At 41.0% G+C, this 22,758-nt stretch overlaps 1 protein-coding gene across 9 annotated transcripts in view; it reads left to right on the top strand.

Annotated features, from left to right (window-relative positions):
- PIGN (phosphatidylinositol glycan anchor biosynthesis class N) overlaps window positions 1-22,758 on the top strand; it is a 97,864-nt gene that overhangs the window by 18,870 nt on the left and 56,236 nt on the right. For all 9 annotated transcript variants that reach the window (XM_065932850.1, XM_065932855.1, XM_065932854.1 and 6 more), the window contains 7 exons: window positions 968-1,084; window positions 3,174-3,214; window positions 4,675-4,734; window positions 5,904-5,996; window positions 6,683-6,738; window positions 19,109-19,187; window positions 20,541-20,723. In XM_065932850.1, the coding sequence (XP_065788922.1) occupies window positions 968-1,084; window positions 3,174-3,214; window positions 4,675-4,734; window positions 5,904-5,996; window positions 6,683-6,738; window positions 19,109-19,187; window positions 20,541-20,723 (629 nt within the window). The remainder of the gene's footprint in view (window positions 1-967; window positions 1,085-3,173; window positions 3,215-4,674; window positions 4,735-5,903; window positions 5,997-6,682; window positions 6,739-19,108; window positions 19,188-20,540; window positions 20,724-22,758) is intronic.

Genomic DNA, 22,758 nt, shown 5'->3' with positions numbered 1-22,758 from the left:
AACTATGAAAGGAATGTGTTCTCATTTGACTTCCCAGGGGGCACAGTTGATAAGGAACCCGCCTGCCAGTGCAGGAGACAGGAGACACGGGTTCGGTCCCTGGGTTGGGAAGATGCCCTGGAGTAGGAAATGGGAACCCACTCCAGTGTACTTGCCGGGAAGGTTCCATGGACAGAGCCTGGAGGGCTGCAGTCCCCAGGGTTGCAGGGTCGGACACAGCTGTGTGTGTGCATGTGTGCACACACCCCCCACACACAGAGAAGAACCCTCCCCCCAAACCCAGTTATCTGCCTAGAAGTAACTGTATGTGATGGCACAGTGCGTGAGTTTAGGGTGGTGTTGCTGCGGGACCTAGGGCTACTGACCTTGTCCACTCGGGGAGACTGTCCACTCTGCCAGGCTCCCAAGGCAGACACAGTGTGTGCCCAGAGCGCAAACCAAGGCAAAGCTGAGACTTGGGTCCCTGAATCACAGTGTAGAATTCTGATGAGGGAGTCCCACTTGATCAGGGGGTTTTGGCTACAGCAGCCAGAGTGGCCGGGAAGAAAAGCAGACCAAGACTCTGCTTCCTCTTCAGAGCAGAGCTGGCCTCCACCGCCCACCCCAGACCTGGCGGTTACTCCCCGGAGGAGCCTTCCCTGTGGCTTCTGCCTTTGGTGCCACTCTGGTGGCATCGCCCTCCAAGCCTTAGTCGTTATGATTCTTAATCTTCTTTCAACCAGAGTCACTCCACGGATGTTCTGGTTTTTCTTTTTGCCTATTTGTTGTTGTTGCCCTGACTTGCCTTGAGGATATTTTAAAACTAATTGTTAAATAGAGATGCAACCTTTTGGGAGTGTGGTGGCAGAAATTAGCTCTTTATGGGTCAACTCTTTACAACTAAGTATTAAAAAATATTTAGGTATAGGTTAATCAGGTATAGGTTCATCTTTATATATTTACGTTGCTCTTTGTGCCTTATTTGTAGGCTCCCATGGAGCTGGTCATCCTTTAGAGATTTGTACTCCTTTTATCGCTTGGGGAGCTGGAATCAGGCTTCCCCAAAAAATGTCAGCTCAGAAATTTGATGACTTATATTTGCAAGGTAGGAATGCTTACCTCTATTGTTTTTATGAATGTGGCATTTTAAAATCAAAGTTTAATTTTAAAAAATGACTTTTCAAATTATACCTTTCATTTTATTATTTGTGACATTACTATTTCTGTGTATTACTTGTGTGTAGTTTATATTATTTCACTTATGATATTCAGCTTAAAATACACATTATTATTTGCCTTATGAAAGTTCAAGTGTACTATTCTTTTTTCACAAAGCTTATTACTCTAGGACTCAGATTAAACCCTTGGCTTAGATCTTACCTGCAAAGACTATCAATCAGATAAGCCACACTTATGTCACAATTTGCATTTGAAAACTGGACAGATTTTGCCCTGTCTCTAGTACTTTTGAAGACCTTTTCTGTTGCGCAAGCCCCCTTGTTTCTCAATCTGTGATAAAAAGGAATTTCTTTTTCCTTGGAGCTCTGGTTCTCTTGTAAGGTAAGGGAGTTTTTAGAATTTCAGAGCTTTTACTAATTGGGCAAAATAAATTCCTCCCAAATGTCCTTCTCTGAATTAGTTGTGTCAACTCATTCAAAGTACTTGTTAAGAATACAGATTTTTTAAAAATTACAGATTTCAAGACCTTTTCACCAGATATTTCAATCCCATGAGTCTGGGTAAGGCCTGGAAATTTTCTTTTTAAAACCTTCTCCAGGGATGTGAATTCACAGCTGTATTAGGTGTTTCTACTAGAAGACCTTTGGGTTTGTATAATAAAGTTTTCTTACATATTCTTTCTTTTTTTTGAATTTTTTAGACATATAATTCTCCTAAAATTCATGTTGTAAAAGTGTGTAAGTGAATTTTTTTTTTTAGCATATTCACACGATTTTGCCTCTGCTGTGAAATTTCATTGCTTTCCCCCACCCCACAAGAAACCATTACTGTTAGCAGTCAGTCCTTACTCCTCTCTCCATTGTATGTATATACCATATTTTGTTCAATCATCTTATGGACATTTGCATTGTTTCCACATTTGGACTATTATTACAATGATGCAGTTAACCTTTGTATAAAATTTTTTTGTGTGGATATGTGTTTTTATTTCTCTTGGGTAGATTCCTAGGTGAGTAATAACAGGTCATATGTTCCTTATTTTTATTTTTTGCAAACTGCCAAACTGTTTTCCTAAGCAGCTGCATCATTTTGTATTTCTATACTCTGTATTAAATAGATTGCGTTTATTGTTTAGTTGCTCAGTCATGCCTGTCTCTTTGTGACCCTATGGACTGTAGCCCACCAGGCTCCTCTGTCCTTGGGGTTTCCCAGACAAGAATACTGGAGCGGGTTGCCATTTCCCTCTCCAGGGGATCTTCCTGACCCAGGGATCAAACCCGTGTTTCCTGCTTGGCAGGCGGGTTCTTTGCCACTGTTGCCCGTTAAATGGATTAGATTGGGTCTAAGTAGGAGCTAGGTTAAATGGGATGTTTGTACTTAGGAAACAGAACTTTATTTTGGCAGTTGATTTCAACCCACTTCAGTGTCCTTGCCTGGAGAATCCCCATGGACAGACAGAATCTTGACGGACTGCAGTCCATGGGGTTACAAAGAGCCGGACACGACTGAGCTGCTAAGCACATGCTGCTTTCGCATTTGGGATTGGTGGTGGTCGGAGCATCAGAGCTAAAAAACTTCACGTACTTTGCAAGCAGCTGCCATCACAAAGAAAAGAAAAGCTTAGAGTGACTAACGGGCGGGCGGCCGCTGCAGCGACTCCCTGGGGCGGGCCTGTCGCTGCAGTCCTGTGACGGCTGTCATCATTGTGCCTTTCGCTTCCATCTTTCCTTCCTTAGCCTTTTGATGTTTTGAAACAATTATCCCCTACTGAACATTTTGGAAGTTTAATAAACTATTACAGAAAATACCAAATATGTATTATTGAGTTACTCTTTTAAAATTCTAGTTTAAAAAGTTTGCCACTCTGCCTTTTTAGCACCCTCATGGTTCATACTCGACTTAAAATCGACTGTCCCAATACTTTCTTTTTCCATTGACCACCTGCAATAATCAAATAACTTTTTTTTTTTTTTTAATTCTTAACATCAGCACTTATGTTTATTTGTATCTTTCAGAATGGAAGTTGGAGAACTGGAAGAGACATGATATTAATCAGGTATTTATTATATTTAATCATGTTCAAATTTAATTTTCTCTCCTGTAAGAAGTTTAGAACAAAAAAATCTGGGAAAGAAAATTGTATTAAAAATGATAAAAGATTTTTCTAAAGCCTTCAAATGAGGGCTTGAGAAATCAGCTCTGAATGCTCACTGGAAGGACTGATGCTGAAGCTGAAGCTCCAGTACTTTGGCCACCTGATGTGAAGAGCTGACTCACTGGAAAAGACCCTGATGCTGGGAAAGATTGAGGGCGGGGGAAGGGGACGACAGAGGATGAGGTGGTTGGATGGCATCACCGCCTGGATGGCCATGCGTTTGAGTAAACTCTGGGAGCTGGTGATGGACAGGGAGGCCTGGCATGCTGCAGTCCATGGGGTCACAAAGAGTCGGACATGACTGAGCTACTGAATGAACTGAACTGAGAAAGTAGAGATTGGAGACACTAACGGCGGGGTTACAGAGACCCAGAGCGGGTGGTCTGCACAGTGCCGACTGGTCACATCATTATAATCACAGCAGCGTCTGCAGCAGCTGGTTAGTGCGGGATTATTACACACCAGCACTTTATAAATTGTCTCATTGGCTCGGGCAGTAATTCTGTAAGGGAGAAACTTTCATTTATTTTTTAACTGACAAGGAAAACTGAAGCATTGGAGAGTTGAAATAACCTGCCCAAGGTCTCAGAGATCACAAGCGAAGTGTTTGTAATTGGGCATTTTGACAGCCAAGCACTTGACTGCCTGAAACATCATCAGGACTAATATAAAAGCAATCAATTAGATGTAGGAAATGGAGGTTATTAGTACTGCAGTGAGCGCAGTCTAGAGGATGATAAAGAGTCAGAACAAGTTACAGTGGCCCAAGGACGCATGGGGAGGGGAGGCCATGGAGACCGGAAGCGTGGCCCGCTCTTCTGGACACTTGGAGCTGGAGGGGGCTCTCCAAAGCCGTGCTTGCAGACTTGTGTCTAAAGAGACTCTTATCCTGCTTGATGTCTTTTTCTAGACTCCACTGGCTGGCCAACCAACCTCCTTCTGCTGTATTCTTTCTTTAATTAATATATATATATGTGTGTGTGTGTATATATATATATCTAGTTGAATTCTACTTTTGCTGTTTATTTTCTGTCTAGTAAGCATTCTTGTCATAATACCCAAAAACTGTTACATTAGGTGGTCAAGCTCTTAGCCTGTAGAATAAGTAACTCTTTTGTTTTATATATTTTTACCTTGGGGGCTCCTAGTGGTTTCAAATTTAGCTTTTCATGAGTTCATGTGCCTCTAGCAAATGACATTTTTTTAGAGATCAGTATCTAATGTGTATGGAGTAAGTATTTGATGATAATGGATTAAAATAGATGTCATGGTTATCTTTCAAAATCCAGTTAGACAAATTAAATTTCTTAATGTCCTTGTTGACCTGTCACCATCTTAGAGTTCACTTCTTCTGTTTGCAGGCCGATATTGCACCATTGATGGCAGCTCTTATTGGAGTTCCCTTCCCTCTTAATTCAGTGGTAAAGAGTACAATTTTCTTATCAACTCTCAGAATAAAAGAAAAATTATCGTACAGTAAAATTTACTTTTTATGTGTTTCTGAATCCATTTAAGGAAAATTTATTACAAAGATACTGCTGGTTTGCTAAATTCGTGCTGCAGAGACTCAGGACAAAGAAACTCACTGCGGTTCCGTGGCAGAGCCAGTCTGCAGGGTCACCGACTCGCACTGTGCCTCTTGTACTGTCTGTTCTTGACCCTGAAGCTTCAGGTTCCAGTGTTTATTAGCATTTGAGTGGTCCAGCCTGGATTACTTGTCTACCGTTCAGCATGGGAAGGCAGGGGACCTCATTAGACTCACTATGCTCCATCTAATATCTCAGCTTCCAATGGAAATGTTTTTAAGATGGGAGCTGGATGCTGAAAAACTACAAGACAAACAGAATCCATTCCCATCAGCCATTCTTTCTAGCCCTTCAAGTCAAAGTTTAAGAAAACAATCTCATCTGCCTCAGAACCCTGACTCATCTGACCCCTATAGTCATAAATGTGTGTATGTCTATAACTAAAAGAGTTTCACAAACACCCTCACCTTTAAGTACAGTGTAATTAATAGTGTGGAGCTTCCCTGCGGCTCAGTGGTAGAGAACCTGTCTTCAGTGCAGGAGGCCCGGGTTCGATCCGTGGGTCGGGAAGATCCCCTGGAGCAGGAAATGGCAAACCACTCCAGTATTGCCTGGAAAATCCCATAGACAGAGGAGCCTGGTAGGCTACAGTCCATGGCGTCGCAAGAGTTAGATACGACTTAGCAACTAAACCCTAAGAGCATACTCCTATTTTTCTTATGTCTTTTTTTTTTTTTTTTCTGTGCTGGCTGCGGCCCACCATAGTAGCTTTTTGTGTGTGCAGGGCATTTAGTTCATTGCCTGCCATGTAGTAATCTTTTGATAAATGTTAGGTTTTATTGGACTTAATTCATCTCTTTTGCTTTATTTATTTTATTATATCTATTTTGTGAGAAAAGTAATAGAACATTTTTCAGTTGTGATTTAAAAAAAGATTTTCTAATTATTCCAAGAATTTATCTGTCCATGTCTTATCTCTATTGCTTCCCTTGTAAGTCTGTTTGTTTTATAAGAATAATCTGAGCTTCGTTAGTACTAATATTAAACCACTTTATTATTTACAGGGAATCATTCCTGTGGACATACTTAATACCTCTGATCTCTTCAAAGCAGAGAGCATGTTTACAAATGCAGTACAGATTCTTGAACAGTTCAAGGTAAAACAAGACCACACACAAATATGGACATGATTCCAATTTTAAAGCTGAATATATCTTGTGAAAGTACTTGATTTTTCATTTGAAGAAATGATTTTCATAATGTATTATCTTTAAATTGTCTGTACCTGACTGGCGTCCTGCAGTTCCATATTTCTGAGGTGCAGTTTTCATGAATCACTTTGAGGGTGTAGAATTAGCGCTGGGGAGTGTCCTTAACTGTTAGAGTACCACATATGCTTATAAAGACTGCAGACCAAGTCTCTGTTGATGGAATTTGCCTTGTAGAAGTAGTTTTAGAGATTGCAACATTTCATGTCGTTCTGTGTATATTATTATTTGCATTAACAACTTAAAGAAATGACTGTTTAACTGAAACTTTGTTATTCATAATAGTGTTAATGCAGCATAGCTTATTTTGTTTCCTAAAAGTTAAAAAGTATAGCTTAATTCTATGAGTTTTTTTTTTTTTTTGCAGGCTTGATATGCTTCATTCTCACCTTATTGTAATGGTACTATATAGCATTAACATTTTCTTTAAATATTTATGAAGTAGGATAGTAACACAAAATTCCATTTATTTCTGTCAGCATAGAACCATTTTAATGGATATTTGTATTTCAAAATGAAATTAGTTCACTTTTTTCTCTTTTCTAATATAAAATATTTTCACGCTTGGTTCCCAGGTAAAAATGACTCAGAAAAAAGAAGCTACTTTACCATTTTTGTTTACACCATTTAAGTAAGTCTCTTATGTTTTTTATTAACTTGTAGGAAAGAATTTTTCACTGAGTTTGAATGCTTGACACAACAGATTAGGTACTTAGAAAATCTGTCTTTTTTGTGTACATTAGTGTCATATACAAAATGAAAGCCTCTCCTATTGTTTTACAAATGATGAACCAGATGCTGTATCCGTTTGAGTGGCTCGTAGAGGAGATACAGGGGTGCAGAAAGACAGGAAGCGTGAAGGAGATAAACTCAGCAGGGCTTGACTGGGAAGGGGCGCGGGCTCTTAGCCCGACTGACTGGGGAGATGCTCATGCTGTTCTGGCTTATAGAAAGAGAGGAGAGCTGGCGTGAGAGGTGAGGCTGAAGGCTACTGAGCTCAACTTGCATTTGAAGATGCAGGAATTAGTTAGAAATAGGGATTTGGATCTCAAGATAGAGATGAGATTTGGTTAGGAAGAAATTGGAGTGATCAGCATGAAGATGGTGGTGGAAACCGTTACACATGTAGGAGGCTCTAGGGTGAATGTATGAAGTGAAAAGGCCAGTGATCTGGGAAGCATCGACAACTGCTTGGGCAAAGAGAAGAGCAGGTTTTGGTGGGCAGCAGATTTTGTCCCACCCCAGAAAGATGGGCTTTCCCTGAACTTGGGAGTGGGGTTATTTGAGTCAAAACCTGGCTGACTGACTCGGGTGGGTGCCTCCTTGGGCTTCATTCATGTGCAGTTAGCAGGGATTCACATTGAATTAGAAAGGACTTTTCTCTTGACCAAAATAAATAAAATTTGTTTGAAATATGGGTAGTAGGGATGTGATTGAGTGACTTCACTGGAGTTGTTTTTGACAACTTATATAGCGTGCTAAGTTTCTTCAGGCGTGTCCAACTCTCTGCGACCCCGTGGACTGCGGCCCGCCAGGCTCCTCTGTCCATGGGATTCTCCAGGCAAGAGTAGTGGAGTGGGTTGCCATGCCCTCCTCCAGGGCATCTTCCTGACCCAGGGATCAAACCCATATCTCCTGCATTTGCTGCATTAGCAGGCAGGTTCTTTACCACCAGCACCGCCTGGGAAGCCCAACTTACATAGCAGTGTGTGTGCTAAGCCGCTTGTCGTGTCTGGCTCTGTGACCGCATGGACTGTAACCCGCCAGGCTCCTCTGTCCATGGGATTCTCCAGGCAAGAATACTGGAGTACATTGCCATTTCCTTCTCCATATAGCACTAGTGATCAATCCTAAAGGAAATCAACCCTGAATATTCATCAGAAGGACTGATGTTGAAGCTGAAGCTCCAATACTTTGGCCACCTGATGTGAAGAGCTGAGTCATTGGAAGAGACCCTGATGCTGGGAAAGATCAGGGCAGGAGGGGAAGGGGACGATTAAGAATGAGGTGGTTGGATGGCATCACTGACTCAATGAACATGAGTTTGGGCAAACTCAGGGAGATAGTGAAGGACAGAGAAGCCTGACATGCTATAGTTCATGGGGTTAGAGTCAGACAGAACTTAGCGACTGAACAATGACAGTAACATAGCAGTAGTGTAATAGTCATGAACTAGAAGCTTCTACTCTCTGAAGCATGTAATTATGATTCACTGTGGCAACCTGCTGCTGCGTGTGTGTGTGTGTAGGAGAGCAAAAACAAAGCAAAATTAGGAGACTGCAAGTCAAAATTAATTATATAATATATATAATAATGTTAATGAAATATTACATTAATTATATACATCAAAGGTAGAATTATCATTTGAAGAGTGTGCCTAGTTGTAAGGTTATCACATATGCTTATAAAGAGTATAAGCCAAGTCTTTATCAATTAGAATTAGAGTTAGACTTCTAATCCTCCAATTGGAATGTGTCCTATATTATATCATTTAGATATCATATGCATCTGTTTATTAATAACATAGTAGTATAGTCAGACCATAACAAAATAAAGAAATAAACGAATAAGAAATATTTTACCAATTCTTGGTATGAAGAAGATACACAGGACATTGAAAATAACAGTCGCCTTAGATCAGCAGCTTTTATCAGGGAGATGCTGTCTGCAGGAGGCTCAAGCGCACGTTGTCTGTCTTCTTCCCCTCGGCCGGGAGCTGACCGTGACCCTGCCCTGCTCTGAAGCTCGGCACCTGCCTGGGAGCCGCTGCTAGCTCTGTGCCAGCTGGGGGCCCGACAGAAGGGCTGATTCTCATCCATTGGCTCACCCATCCTGCCTGCAAACTTGTCTGGCTGAAAAGCACCATTTGTCGAAAGCCTACAGCATGACCAAAAAAGCCCTAAGATAAAATAAAAAATTAACTTATGAGGAAATAGATAGTTGAAGGAATAGCAAAGGTCAAAAAATATTAAAATCCTGAAATCCTCAGAAGTATCTGAGAAGCTGTTTTATCTATAAAACAAAAAGTGGTGCAAACTTTACAAAAGGAGAAGTACAGGGTGCATTGTTTAAAAATGGGAAATGTGTCTAAAACCTCATGGAATGATCAATTGTATAGGAATGAGCCAAAGGGGAGGCCGGTCCTCCAAATTAGAAGACCAAGTAGACCTCAAATGAAGTGAAGTGAGTTTTCAGTAATACATGGATTGATGAGGAGCTAAGGAAACCCTGGAAGGCATCATTTCTTCACCCTTCTTGCAGAGGAAACTTTAGGAAAAGGAAACACTTCAAACTGTAATAGAAAGCACACTTGCAGCGTGCAGCGATAGAAGACGTGACATGATTTGGAACAATTGAGGCAGACGGCTTGATCAGAGCAGACACAGGGAGGGGTTCACTTCTGTAATGGCAAGCTGAGAGTTGAGAACGGTGGGGCAGGGATTTACTGGTTGTCATTATGCCCCTCTGTACTGTTTATTATTATTAAAAATTATATCTGTGTGTGTGTGTGTGTGTGTGTGTGTGTGTGTGTAAGGCACTTTCAGTTCAGTCCAATCTCTCAGTTGTTGTCCAACTCTTTGCGACCCCATGAATCGCAGCACGCCAGGCCTCCCTGTCCATCTCCAACTCCCAGAGTTTACTCAAACTCATGCCCATCGAGTCGGTGATACCATCCAGCCATCTCATCCTCTGTCGTCCCCTTCTCCTCCCGCCTTCAATCTTTCCCAGCATCAGGGTCTTTTCCAATGAGTCAGCTCTTCGCATGAGGTGGCCAAAGTATTGGAGTTTCAGCTTCAGCATCAGTCCGTCCAATCAACACCCAGGGCTGATCTCCTTTAGGATGGACTGGTTGGATCTCCTTGCAGTCCAAGGGACTTTCAAGACTCTTCTCCAATACCACAGTTCAAAAGCATCAATTTTTCGACGCTCAGCTTTCTTTATAGTCCAACTCACATCCACACATGACCACTGGAAAAACCACAGCCTTGACGAGATGGACCTTTGTTGGCAAAGTAATGACTCTGCTTTTTAATATGCTGTCTAGATTGGTCATAACTTTTCTTCCAAGGAGCAAGCGTCTTTTAATTTCATGACTGCAGTCACCATCTGCAGTGATTTTGGAGCTCCCCAAAATAAAGTCTGTCACTGTTTCCATTGTTTCCCCACCTATTTGCATGAAGTGATGGGACCAGATTCCATGATCTTAGTTTTCTGTATGTTGAGTTTTAAGCCAACTTTTTCACTCTCCTCTTTCACTTTTATCAAGAGGCTCTCTAGTTCTCCCTTTCTGCCATAAGGGTTGCAGAGAAGGCAATGGCACCCCACTCCAGTCCTCTTGCCTGGAAAATTCCATAGATGGAGGAGCCTGGTAGGCTGCAGTCCATGGGGTCGCAGAGAGTGGGACATGACTGAGCGACTTCACTTTCACTTTTCACTTTCATGCATTGGAGAAGGAAATGGCAACCCACTCCAGTGTTCTTGCCTGGAGAATCCCAGGGATGGGGGAGTCTGATGGGCTGACATCTATGGGGTCGCACAGAGTAAGACACGACTGAAGTGACTTAGCAGCAGCAGCAGCCATAAGGGTGGTGATATCTGCATATCTGAGGTTACTGATATTTCTCCCGGCAATCTTGATTCCAGCTTGTGCTTCATCCAGCCCAGCGTTTCTCACGATGTACTCTGCAGATAATTTAAATAAGCAGCATGACCCATGTATAGCCTTGAAGTACTCCTTTCCGGATTTGTAACCTGTCTGTTGTTCCATGTCCGGTTCTAACTGTTGCTTCTTGACCTGCATCCAGATTTCTCAGGAAGCAGGTCAGGTGGTCTGGTGTTTCCATCTCTTTCAGAATTTTCTTTAGTACTGTTCAACTCTCTGTGACCCCGTGGACTGTAGCCCGCCAGGCTGCTCTGTCCATAGGATTCTCCAGGCAAGAATACTGGAGCAGGTGGCCATTGCCTTCTCCAGAGGACGTTCCCGCCCGGGACTGAGCCAGTGTCTCTCATGCCGTCTGAATGGCCGTTGGCTTCTTTACCACCAGTGCACCTGGAGCCCAAGCATATATTAATATATCCGACTTTTATAAAATATAATTTAAAAAGAAGTAAAAAATAGGAAATTTCCTGCCGGTACAGTGGTTGGGACCTGGTGTTTTCACTGATGTGGGCCCAGGGTCCATCCCTGGTTGGGGAACTAAAAGTGTAAAAGCTGTGCAATGCAGCAAAAAATAAATAAAAAATAAAATAAAAATTTTAAATATTAAAGTAATTTAAAAGATATATATTTTAATCATTGGCATGAATCATAAAATCATGCAAGCTTATGGGCACAGATAAAGAAATTTATTCTTTCATATAAATTTTAGAATCATCATGTTGAGTTATATATAAAATTCTTTAGTTATTTTAATATATTTAGGAAACAATTGGAGAGAGTTGACATTTTTTACAATATTGAACATTATTTACCTCTTCTGTTATATCCCTAAGTAAAATTTTATCATCCTTCACCCAGTATATATTTCTCATTATTTTATTCCTAGATATTTTATTTCCAAATATTATGAGTAGTATCCTGTTTTTCCTATCACATATGCTCAGTATACCAGGAAAAACAGTTATCACCATTTATCGTTTGAGTACAATGGGTTCTTTAATTTTCTCTATTCCAATAAGTTCTTGTCATTTCTACACATCTCTTTTCTTTCAGTCACCTTTATATATTCACCTAATGTCAGCAGTGTCCACTTTTGAAACTACAATGTAAAGTAATTATTGGCACATAAACATTATAAAAGATGAAAGTTTACCGTGGTTACGCGTTCTTTTTGTACAACGGAGCTTCCCTGGTGACTCAGAGGGTAAAGAAACTGCCTGCAGTGTGGGAGACCTGGGTTCAATCCCTGGGTTGGGAAGATCCCATGGAGAAGGAAATGGCAACCCACTCATTGAATACTTCTTGCCTGGAGAATTCCATGGACGGAGGAGCCTGACAGGCTACAGTCCATGGGGTTGCAAAGAAACTGTAAAGAAACTAAAGAAACTGCCTGCAATGTGGGAGACCCGGGTTCAATCCCTGGGTTGGGAAGATCCCATGGAGAAGGAAATGGCAACCCACTCCTTGAATACTTCTCGCCTGGAGAATTCCATGGATGGAGGAGCGTGACAAGCTACAGTCCATGGGGTTGCAAAGAGTCCGACACAACTGAGCGACTATCACTCACTCAGGTTCTTGTTACAAGTAATTGTCCAATGAAGTCCTTCCTTCTTGAATAAGTACTGTATTTCGTTTTTCTTATTATAAATATATTGTTTACTCATTGGTGTGTAAGTGAGAAAATTTATGCCTGAGGTATTGAGAACTGAAAATTCAGTCTTGAGATTTTGCTCATGGGATCAATTTTAGCAGCATCACTAGATTTTGGTTTATTAATGTCTTTCTATCATTCATCTGTTGTCTTGTTTAGTCTTTTTTAGCATGAGTAATTGATGAATGTCGTAGTTCCTAGGTAATAGGAAATGAAATAGTAGGTAATGAAGTAGTAAATGTATCATCAAGATACAGGAAAACAAGATTGCTAGGATCTTACATCTTAAACTTGTTAAAGGGTCCAGTGGATCCATATGTTCCCTGGCGGCTCAGTGGTAAAGACTCTGCCTGCAATGCAGGAGACCTGGGTTCAATCCCTGGGCTGGGAAGATCCCCCAGAGGAGGGCATAGCAACCCACTCCAGTTTGCTTGCCTGAAGAATCCGTGGACAGAGGAGCCTGGAGGGCTGCAGTCCATAGGGCCTCACAGAGTTGGACATGACTGAAGCGACTAAGCAGTAGCATTTTATTGTATTATTTAAAAGTAAGTAAATTTTATTTTTTGATATTTTAAAGACCTCCACGAAGAAGAAAAATCATGACAAATAGAGCAGCTAAAAAAACCCCTCAAAAGTAAAATTGGGTCTAATGGACCTTGAGGCGATTCCTCGAAGTGGCCAGCAGGTGGGGCTGCATGACTAAAAAAAGTAGCTTGGCTGCCTGCGAAGGTGACTTAGAAGGGATGAGAAACATACCCTGTTTGAAAATTGTGTACTATAGAGGCCAAAGCAAAATTAAAAAAAAAATTTTAATTCCATGAAATAAGAAAGCTGTCTTAAGAGATAGTTTAGAAGAAAATGAAGATGGGGAGGAGACACTGTATTGGGCTGTGTGCTTTCGTGGCTTAAGTCTCTTTGCGACCCCATGGACTGCAGCCCACCAGGCTCCTCTGTCCATGGGATTCTCCAGGCGAGTATGCTGGAGTGGGTTGCCATGCCCTCCTCCTGGGGATCTTCCCGACCCAGGAATTGAACCCAGGTCTCTTTAAGTCTCCTGCATTGGCAGGTGGGTTACCCACCTAGGATAATATATTAATACCTTGCCATTTGAAGCCAAGACATTTTGTTATATTTTATTTAAAAATCACCATATAAACTCAGGGAGCTGAAATAAATTTTAACAAAATATTTCAATGTGTTTTTCTACTAAAATGATGAAAGATACTTTTTTAAAAAAAAAACATTTCTTTCATTCTGATACAGGTTAAAGGTCCACCATTAGACCGAAAAAAAAAAAATTTTTTTTTTTAACCAGCAAAAATCCTCGGAATAGCAGAGTGTTGCAGTCTGGGACAGGCAGACAGTAGTGGACCACAGGCGCACCTGTAGATCGGGGGAGAGGGCCTGCCCTCACTGGGAGGGAGGGCTCCTCCCTGGCTGCGGGGCGGCGGCGGCTCTCGCTGGGCCGGGAGGACACCGTGCTTCCTGCCCACCTCTGTGAGCTGCGGCCAGTGATGCGTGTGTGAGAACTGCTTCTTCTGGGCTTCCTTTAAATGCTATTTCCTTTATTCATTTTCATGCTGCTCTCAGAAGTGCCTCAGTTTAGTTGGGAAAAAATTATAAGGATTATAAGGGTTAGTTGTTCACTTCAGGGTATTTTAATATTAAGGCTTCAGTCGTTTCTGTTTACATTGTTCCTCTAATACTTTTAGTGATACTTCATTTGCTTTAGCTTTAAAAACAGTTCTCATTTCTACCTTAGAGCAAATTTAAATATTGGTTTTAATGTCAATCTTTCTACCACTTCATCTGTCTGATTTACTAATTATTTACTGTAAGTGTAATTTTCTACCTTAAACCCAAAATAATCATTAAAAAAGTAACTTTTATACATCATATACCTACACAGGAAAATATTTACTTTATTGTGACATGAAAGATAATATAAGCTTCTACATCATTGGTCAGTCTAAAGGAGTGCTGATTAGTCTAGAAATAATTTTTTATCCCGCTTTTTCTGTCTTTGTCTTCTTGATATGTCCCTTAAATAGATATTCTAAAAAAAGAATGATCTAAATATCATTACATAAATCTCTAAAGCAAGTGAAATATCTTTGTAATAAAAATGTGAGTAAATAAGATATAATACTTCAAAGGGTAGCCTTTTAAAGTGATTTCACTCTCCAAATACTAGTTTACCCTTAAAAATTGATGATGAAATTCTTGTTAATCCTGAAATGCAGTTTAGTTTCTTCTACAGCATTCAAATAACTAGGAGAGAAGAATGGAACAATAGCAAGCACAGCAAAGAAATGTGCACAACTAATATTTATATTCCCTTTTGCTTTTTAGCGAAGCTTAACATGTTAATAGTAGATTCTTTTTTTTTTTTTAGTAGATTCTTTTAAAACTTGATGTTGAAGTTCATCTCCCCTCTTACCAGGACTTGGCGTGTTTTTTTATCTGAGTTTTCCACATGTAAATACTTGCTTATAAAACTCCTTCTCTGATTCTTCTTAAGACTTTACTTCAGAATTTGTATTAAAGTAGGTAAAGTAATTCCATATAGCTTTCTTTTCATGTCTTTTTTTAAAATCCAGAACGAACGTTGTATATTTTTATTCTTTATTTTTATTCTCTTGTCTTTTAATTTATTTTATTCTCTTTATTCTTTGTTTTATTCCCTTTTGAGTCCCCAAGTCCTGACTGCATGGGCTGCCACAAATTTACATTTTTATCTCTACAGCCTGATAACATTGCCAAAGGCTTTGGTGGATTCTCTAGGTCTCAGCAGCAGCTGTCTGCCCAGGTTCGCAGTGTGTTTCCTAGTGTAGGGATGTCCAAAAGCTTACGGTTTGTAGAATGTTGGTTTACTTCTGTGTGGTTTTCTTCTCTCTAGCCTCTGAGCTCTTCAGTTCTTGATCGTCTGCTAGCTCTCCAGTACCTTTAAATCTATTTATTTTAAACAATTGTATTTGAAGAATGTAATTGGAGGATGGGACTTCCCTGGTGGCTCAGAGGGTAAAGCTTCTGCATTCAATGCAGGAGACCCGGGTTTGATCCCTGGGTGGGGAAGATCTCCTGGAGAAGGAAATGGCAACCCACTCCAGTATTCTTGCCTGGAAAACCCCATGGATGGAGAAGCCTGGTGGGCTACACTCCATGGAGTCACAAAGAGTCGGACAGGACTGAGTGATGTCACTTTAGTTGGAGGATAGTTGCAGCGCTGTGTTGGTCCTGCCGCGCGGCAGCGTGAGTCACGCATGCGGCAGCTGCATGCCTGTCCCCTTGCCCTGGCACCCCCTCCCGCCCCCGCGCCGCCCGCCCCTAGGTTGCAGAGCAGCGGACTCGAGGCCGTCTGCCTTCCACACGGCAGCTGGTTCCCATGCTGCTCTCTGCATTAGTCCTGCCCTCCCGTTTTGTCGGGCTTTCTGATTGTTCCTGGTGGGAGCATTGGCATGCCCAAGCCTTTCCGTCAAACCGTGGATACATTTTAATGTCTTAATTATTTTATTTTAAAAATCTGGCTCGTCAAATATGAATGAAAGAGCAATGCATCTTCACAGTAAAAGTCACACCGATGATAAGAAAAGTTCCCGCGCCTGCGCTCCATCCCGTAGTCTTTGTTCCCGCCGGCAGAGTTTCGGTTTCTCGCGTGTCTGTGTCGGTACATCCTGAGTTCACATGTGTGTCTATCTATATATCCCTTTTGCTAACGTATTTTCTATTTTAATTATGAAACTATTCACACTGAGAAGAATAAAGACTATAATAAAAATCTTTGTACCTACAATCCAGGTTTTAGAAATGCCAACATTTTACCATATTTCTTTAGATCTTCTCTTTCTCTTAAGAAATAAAATGATGTAATAGCATTGAATTCCCATTTTTAAAATCTGTTCTTTTTTTTTTACAGTTCTCCTTTTTCTGTTCAGTTTGATTTTCAGGATTTACCTGTGCTGACACACGCAGGCCTGCTTTCTTCACCTTAATTTGTATGTGATGCTCCTCTGACTACTTCCTTGCCAACCCCCCACTTAGTTTGTTGCTATTTGTTTTGTCTTTTTTTCCATGGTGTTAAAATATTGTACCTTAATTCTGGACTTTCCATTTTTCATAAACTTTCTTTATGTTTAAAGTATGTGATACTAAGACTTATTTTGTACCCTTCTCTACTTACAGAAGACTAAAAATAAATTACATGGGGAATAAGAGTCTTCAATGTCATAATGCTCCAGTGAGGTTTGTTTAGAACATTTTAATGAACATTTTGATGTCCAGGAGTTAATTTCTGGACCAGCATTTTTTCCCTCTCCTTAGCACACTTAGCAGCAGCAGTAGGAGGTGCTTTCAGAACAGCAGTGTATACTCCTCTGCTGTTCTTCCTTTTCTAGGTCTGTAATATTTTGATAGCACTTTAATCAATTAAGATTTATTGATTGATGTACTTTGCACTTTCCTAAGCATTATTGATATTAATGAAAATAATTAATGGCCCGCCTGGAGGTTAAAATTTAGCTGGAGAGAAATGAATTGGTGATTAGACCACACTAAAGTGCTAATGGTGTGAGGTGAGATTTGGAATGGGTCATAAAGGATGATGCAGATTTGATTTTGGAAAGCAGAGACAAGAGGATCTTTATGAATAATATCTCAGACGTGAATGCAAGATAGGTGACGATTGAAAAGCTTAACCGTTTTATAAAGCTGAGAGTTTATATTTGGGGTAATGGGAAATTAAATAGACTAGAAGGAGATGGTCATCAGTAGTCCAGGAAGTTTAGAACTGATGAAGTGGACAGTAAGATGCCCGTCTCAATTTCAAGTACATTAGAAGATTTTAGGATGTGGAGCAGATTAGAGCAAGGAGAAGGGAGATTGTCCTATGAGGTTTTTATAGAACTTTGGAATTTCATCTTAGATGTAGCCTTCAATGAATGCCTGTGCCCTTTGGCCCAGTAATTCCATTCTAAGAGTTCTAGGAAGATATTCCAAATTGTGTGATGTCTGAAGGACAGAGAACTGGATCATGGCAACATTTTGAAGCAACTTATTTTTCTTCATGAGTTCCTGCTTCCTGATACCTTTTTCCTCCAAATCCCAGTGAGTCCAGGGGATCTTCCTCCAGCCTGACAAAGCGTTTAGCAGTAGTGTTAGTCGCTCAGTCGTGTCCGACTCTTTGCTACCCCACGGACTGTAGCCCCCCAGGCTGCTCTGTCCATGGGATTCTCCAGGCAAGATTACTGGAGTGGGTTGCAGTCCCCTTCTCCAGAGAATCTTCCCGACTCAGGGATCGAACCCAGGTCTCCTGCATAGCAGACAGATTCGTTACCACATGAGCTACAGGGAAGTCCCGACAGTGTGTGTGGGTCCCCGTGAGCTGCAGGGTCTGGGACCCCTGGAAGTGGGCACAGGGTCTCTACAGAGCTCGAGGGAGCTCAGAGATGAGTTTCTAGGGTTCTTGAATTTTCTTAAAATCTTACGTAAGATTTTGAATTATGTTTATTTTGAAAACTCTGGAGTGAGTTTCAGATCCTGAAAGATGTCTGTGACCCACCCAAATTAATAACAATGCTTGAAGATGACTTTCCTGCAAGTCACCGTCTTACCTCTTTAGACGCTACTGAAACCAAGTGGAGAAAAGACAAGTGAATATGTGTTGAGCTACATAAAATTGTCAAAAAAATTTTTAGTCGTTTTTGACATACAGAAACATTGGTGTCATATGATCTGACCTAATATATTCTTCAATAACATTTTTACACTTTTATAATGTAAAGATATGCACTTTAGGAATGTAGATTCTAGTTAAGCAGGTTGTGTTAAACTTTGTGTTTAACTGTACTTATTTAAAAATTACTTATGCAGTATTAGGCGTATTATTCCTGTGTCTTTAAGATTTTTACTGTGGTAAAACGAGGGTAGGGAAATGGTAGAAAGAGAAATGAAAGATAGGGAAACCAAAAAAGTATATGGTGTAGTACCAAAATAGCAAATCGATTCAGATTTTTGACTAACTACTTGCTGGTTAAGCTCTTCCCAGCTCTCTTTGATAATGAAAACTGTCAGGCCCTCTCTGGCTCAGGGACAACGCAACCCAGGCCTCCCGCATTGCAGGCAGATTCTTTACCAGCTGAGCCACAAGGGAAGCCCAAGAATTCTGGAGTGGGTAGCCTATCCCTTCTCCAGCAGATCTTCCCAAGCCAGGAATCAAACTGGAGTCTCCTGCATCGCAGGCGGATTCTTTACCAGCTGAGCCTCCATTGCGCCCCTGGGGACACGAAGCACGGGAATGCATCCGCCCTGTCTGCTGCGTCTGCCATGAGCGTGACAGGGCTGAGTGCTGACGCAGATCACTCATTTGCCGTTTCACTAATTATATTGATCTAATCATACTTTTCTTTGTTAGCCACAGCATTCCATTTCTTCCAGTAACATTTTGTGTGACTGTTTTAGGTGGAGTTGGGCAGTTACAACTTTGAGTCAAGAAAACCAAATTTAATTGTAAACTATTTCTTGAGAGAGTTCAGATAACCAACAAAGATACAGTTTGGCTGAGTTTGTTTCTTTCCCTCTTTCTCAATTTTCACTGTTCTGTTCTTTTATTTTCAATTAAGCCAAAAAAAAAAGCAAAAATATAATTGAAATGAGAAAACATTTTAAACCTAAGCCTTTTTTTTTCTTTTATAGGTTGCTATCTGATACTAAACAAGCCAACCTTTTAAGAAAAGCAAGATACTATATAAAACAGAAGAAGTACGATGAAGCAGTAAGTGTGCAGGCCTGGTGTAAGTAAACAGTGGACGGTCCCGGTGTCGAGAGGGGCGGGTATGCTGAGAGCAGAGTGAGCCAGCCGGGGAGCTGCCCTGACCCCGCATGGAGGGCCGAATTTCCAAAGCAGCTGCTTTGGCCACATGAGTAGACTTCTCTAATTTCAGATAATGTTATAGGTAAACTTTTTTAGGCGAATATCGTTAACGAACAATTGCTCTTTTCTGTAATGAGAACGTATATTGCAAGCTTCTGTCATCCTGCTTATGCATAATATTTTAGCATGTGACATATTTGTACATTTAGAATTAGCTTCACACTGTTAGAAATTTAATAGTTCATTCTGGAGCTTTGACTTTTCCCAATTCCTACCCCATCGTCTTTTTCATGAGTTTTCCTCTTTGTTAAATGGTCATATAAGTTTAAAGTAAGAAAGAATTCTATTTTCATTTCTAAAATTGCCTAAGTAGTACGATGGCATTTCTAATGCTTATTTTTATTATAGTTTTACAATGGCAAGCTACTATCCTCTAAAATATTAAGCTATTTTAATAATGTTTTATAACTGATTGGATTGGGAAGATCCCCTGGTGAAGGGAAAGGCTACCCACTCCAGTATGCTGGCCTGGAGAATTCCGTGGACTGTATAGTCCATGGGGTTGCAAAGAGTCAGACACGGCTGAGCGACTTTCACTTTATAACTGATTTGGGTAATCTAATAATAAGAAAGTAAAAAAATGTGAATGTGGGCCTTTCTGTTAGGGACATACTTTTTTAGTATTTTTACTTTGTATGAGGGTACAGCCAGTGAACACTGCTGTGAGGGTTTCAGGTGAACAGTGAAGGGACTCAGCCGTGCACATACATGTGTCCCTTCTTCCCAACTCCCCTCCCGTCCAGGCCGCCACACAACACTGGGCAGAGTTCCCTGTGCTGTATCGCAGGCCCTGGGTGGTGATCCATTTTAAATACAGCAGTGCGTATGTGTCCATCCCAAACTCCTTAATTATCCCTTCCCTCTTCCCCAGCAACCATGAGTTCACCCTCTAAGTCTGTGAGTTAAAGAACCATTTCTTTCATATGTCCTCTGAAGATAACTTTCACAAAATGAATCATTTAAAGTCACTACACATCTCATCAATAGTTTGCACTTAAAATATCCTTTCTTATCAAGATTTTAAATTTTATTTTATTTGGGATTTTTTTCTTACCCCTTGCAAGAAGATCCTTGAACAACCAGAATCTGTTTTTGATCCCCTGTCTGCTGTTGCGTTACCGTAATACTCTTCCTCCCTCTGACACTTGGGTTTCTTCTTCTCTCCGCGTGACTGCTGTGTTCCCTTCTCCCCAGGCCTCCCTGTGTCAGCAGCTGATTAATCTCGCCCTGAGAGGCCTGTCCTACTATCACACTTACGACAGGTTCTTCCTGGCGTTCAACGTCGTCCTTGGTTTCGTGGGATGGACCTCTTACGCGTCTCTGTTGATCATCAAGTCTCACTGCAACCTTATGAGAGGTGTTAGTACCGAGGTCAAGGTATGTTCAGACGATGCCGCCAGACTCAAGGGCTGAGGAAGGACGTGGAATCTGACCATGGTGGTGCGCGCACATGGTGTCCACGCTGTGCTAAGCTAGCCCTCCTCCGCTTTTGTCGCGGTGGGTCTTTTTTTCTCAGAAATCTCTATTTCTTTAGTGGGGAAAAGAGCATATTAATAATAATAGTCCTGTAATAGAAGAGAGCTGTAAAGATAGCTGTGTAGTTTACATTCACCTATGGCATTAACTGTGTGGACTTTCTGTTTATTTTTATATTTATTTAGCATGTTACAAGTATTCCTTACCTTTCTACAGTATAGGTAATCAGAAAACAATTTCAGAGCAGTATATTTAACTTCACCTGCTACTAAGTTTAGGAGCTGGAAAGAAATAAAATCACTTAAAATGTTCCTTTTAAAACAATATACATTTTTTTTGGAACTGTCCTTCCCTTTTTCATCTTTCTAAAATTCTTAAACATGAGTCTCCAGAACTTCCTATATATCCTCATTTTAAGAATTACTCCCTCATTTATTGTAATTTCAACACCAAACAAAACAAAAAAACCCTGTTCTTTAATAATATTTGATACAACTGAGAAAATATTACAGTACATATATGGTTTACTATATTAAAACACTTTACTCTTTTAAAATTTATTACTGGCATTTACCAGTAATACTTCATTCTCTAGTGATTATTACCTTGTCCAAATCTTCTAAAAAGTAATATATCCGGATGGTGTATTATTGATAATAATAGTCTGCACACATTTCCAACAGTAACTTTTTTCAACTTTATATTTTATTTTTCTATAATGGAAGGAAGAATAGTAGTGTTTATCCCATTTTTACAGTGCTTTAATGCATCTTAAATAATTTAACCCAAGTAATTTTCATTATTTGAATGTATGTGAAATTGGCTATAATAAAAATAATTTTTTACATGATAGGAAAAGAGGATGTTTTAGTGAAGGATATATCTAGGCATTCAGCTGGCTATTTGAAATTTATTTTGCCACTTTAAGCTTGTAACAGTGCTCGAAGTAGGCTGTACAGAAGAGGAGACGGGAGTTGTTTAAGTCAGTTGCACAAGGCCACTCAGCTCAGATGGGAGGAAGTGAGGTTTGCATGCTGAGTGGTCGTGCCACGTGCCTCTGCTGTCTACTTGAGCCTATCACAGCATTGCTAATTGTCTATTCTCAATATAAAATAAACAGTGTTAAAAAAGTTGCCCCAAACTGACCACTACAGTTGAGTTCATTAAAAGTATTTTGAACTCTTTGGATTTGTTTGCGAAAACATTCTGATTCTTCTTCAGTGAGAGCTTATAATCTAGTGAAGTGACAGCATCTAAGCAGTTTGGGAGGAAGAATACGTTGCAGGAATCGGTAGCATTGACAAAAGGGGGCGTGGAGAGCAGTTGGGGGTGAGGGGGCTGCAGCCGCAGAGAGTGGGGCCTGCGGTTGGGGTGCACGGAGCTTCAGCAGCGCACGGTACCCCTGCTCCTGGAAGCACGTCACCGAGAAGGGGGCCGGCCGACGGCTGGGAGGGAGGGAGAGGGGAGCTCGCAGCAAACACTGCCCTCCTCTCCGGACGTGGGAGCAGACGTGAGACAAGCTAAGTGGTTTAGCCAGTGAGAGAGAGAGAGTGAGTCAAATGGTTTAGCCACACTGACAGCAAATAGAACAGAAGCGCTGAAATTAAATTTTGGTCTGACTCCAATGATGCTGGGAGAAAACTGAGAGCCAGAGGAGAAGGGGGTGACAGAGGATGAGATGGTCGGATGGCATCACCGACTCAGTTTGAGCAAACTCTGGGAGTTTGACACGAGTTTGAGCACACTCCGGGAGATGGTGAAGGACAGGGAAGCCTGACGTGCTGCAGTCCATGGAGCCGCACAGAGTTGAACACAGCTTAGCAACTGAACAACAGCCACCCGTGTTTATGTCACTTCTGCCTGACAGTCTCCCTCAGATTATACAGGTTGTTTCTAACTTATCACTGTTACAGACAGGTCTGCAGCGAACATTCTC

The sequence above is a fragment of the Muntiacus reevesi genome, chromosome 4 (genome assembly GCF_963930625.1).
Source record: "Muntiacus reevesi chromosome 4, mMunRee1.1, whole genome shotgun sequence".
Taxonomy (NCBI): Eukaryota; Metazoa; Chordata; class Mammalia; order Artiodactyla; family Cervidae; genus Muntiacus; species Muntiacus reevesi.
The sequence above is the reverse complement of the archived record's forward strand: the minus strand, read 5'-3'. Positions and strand labels throughout refer to the sequence as shown.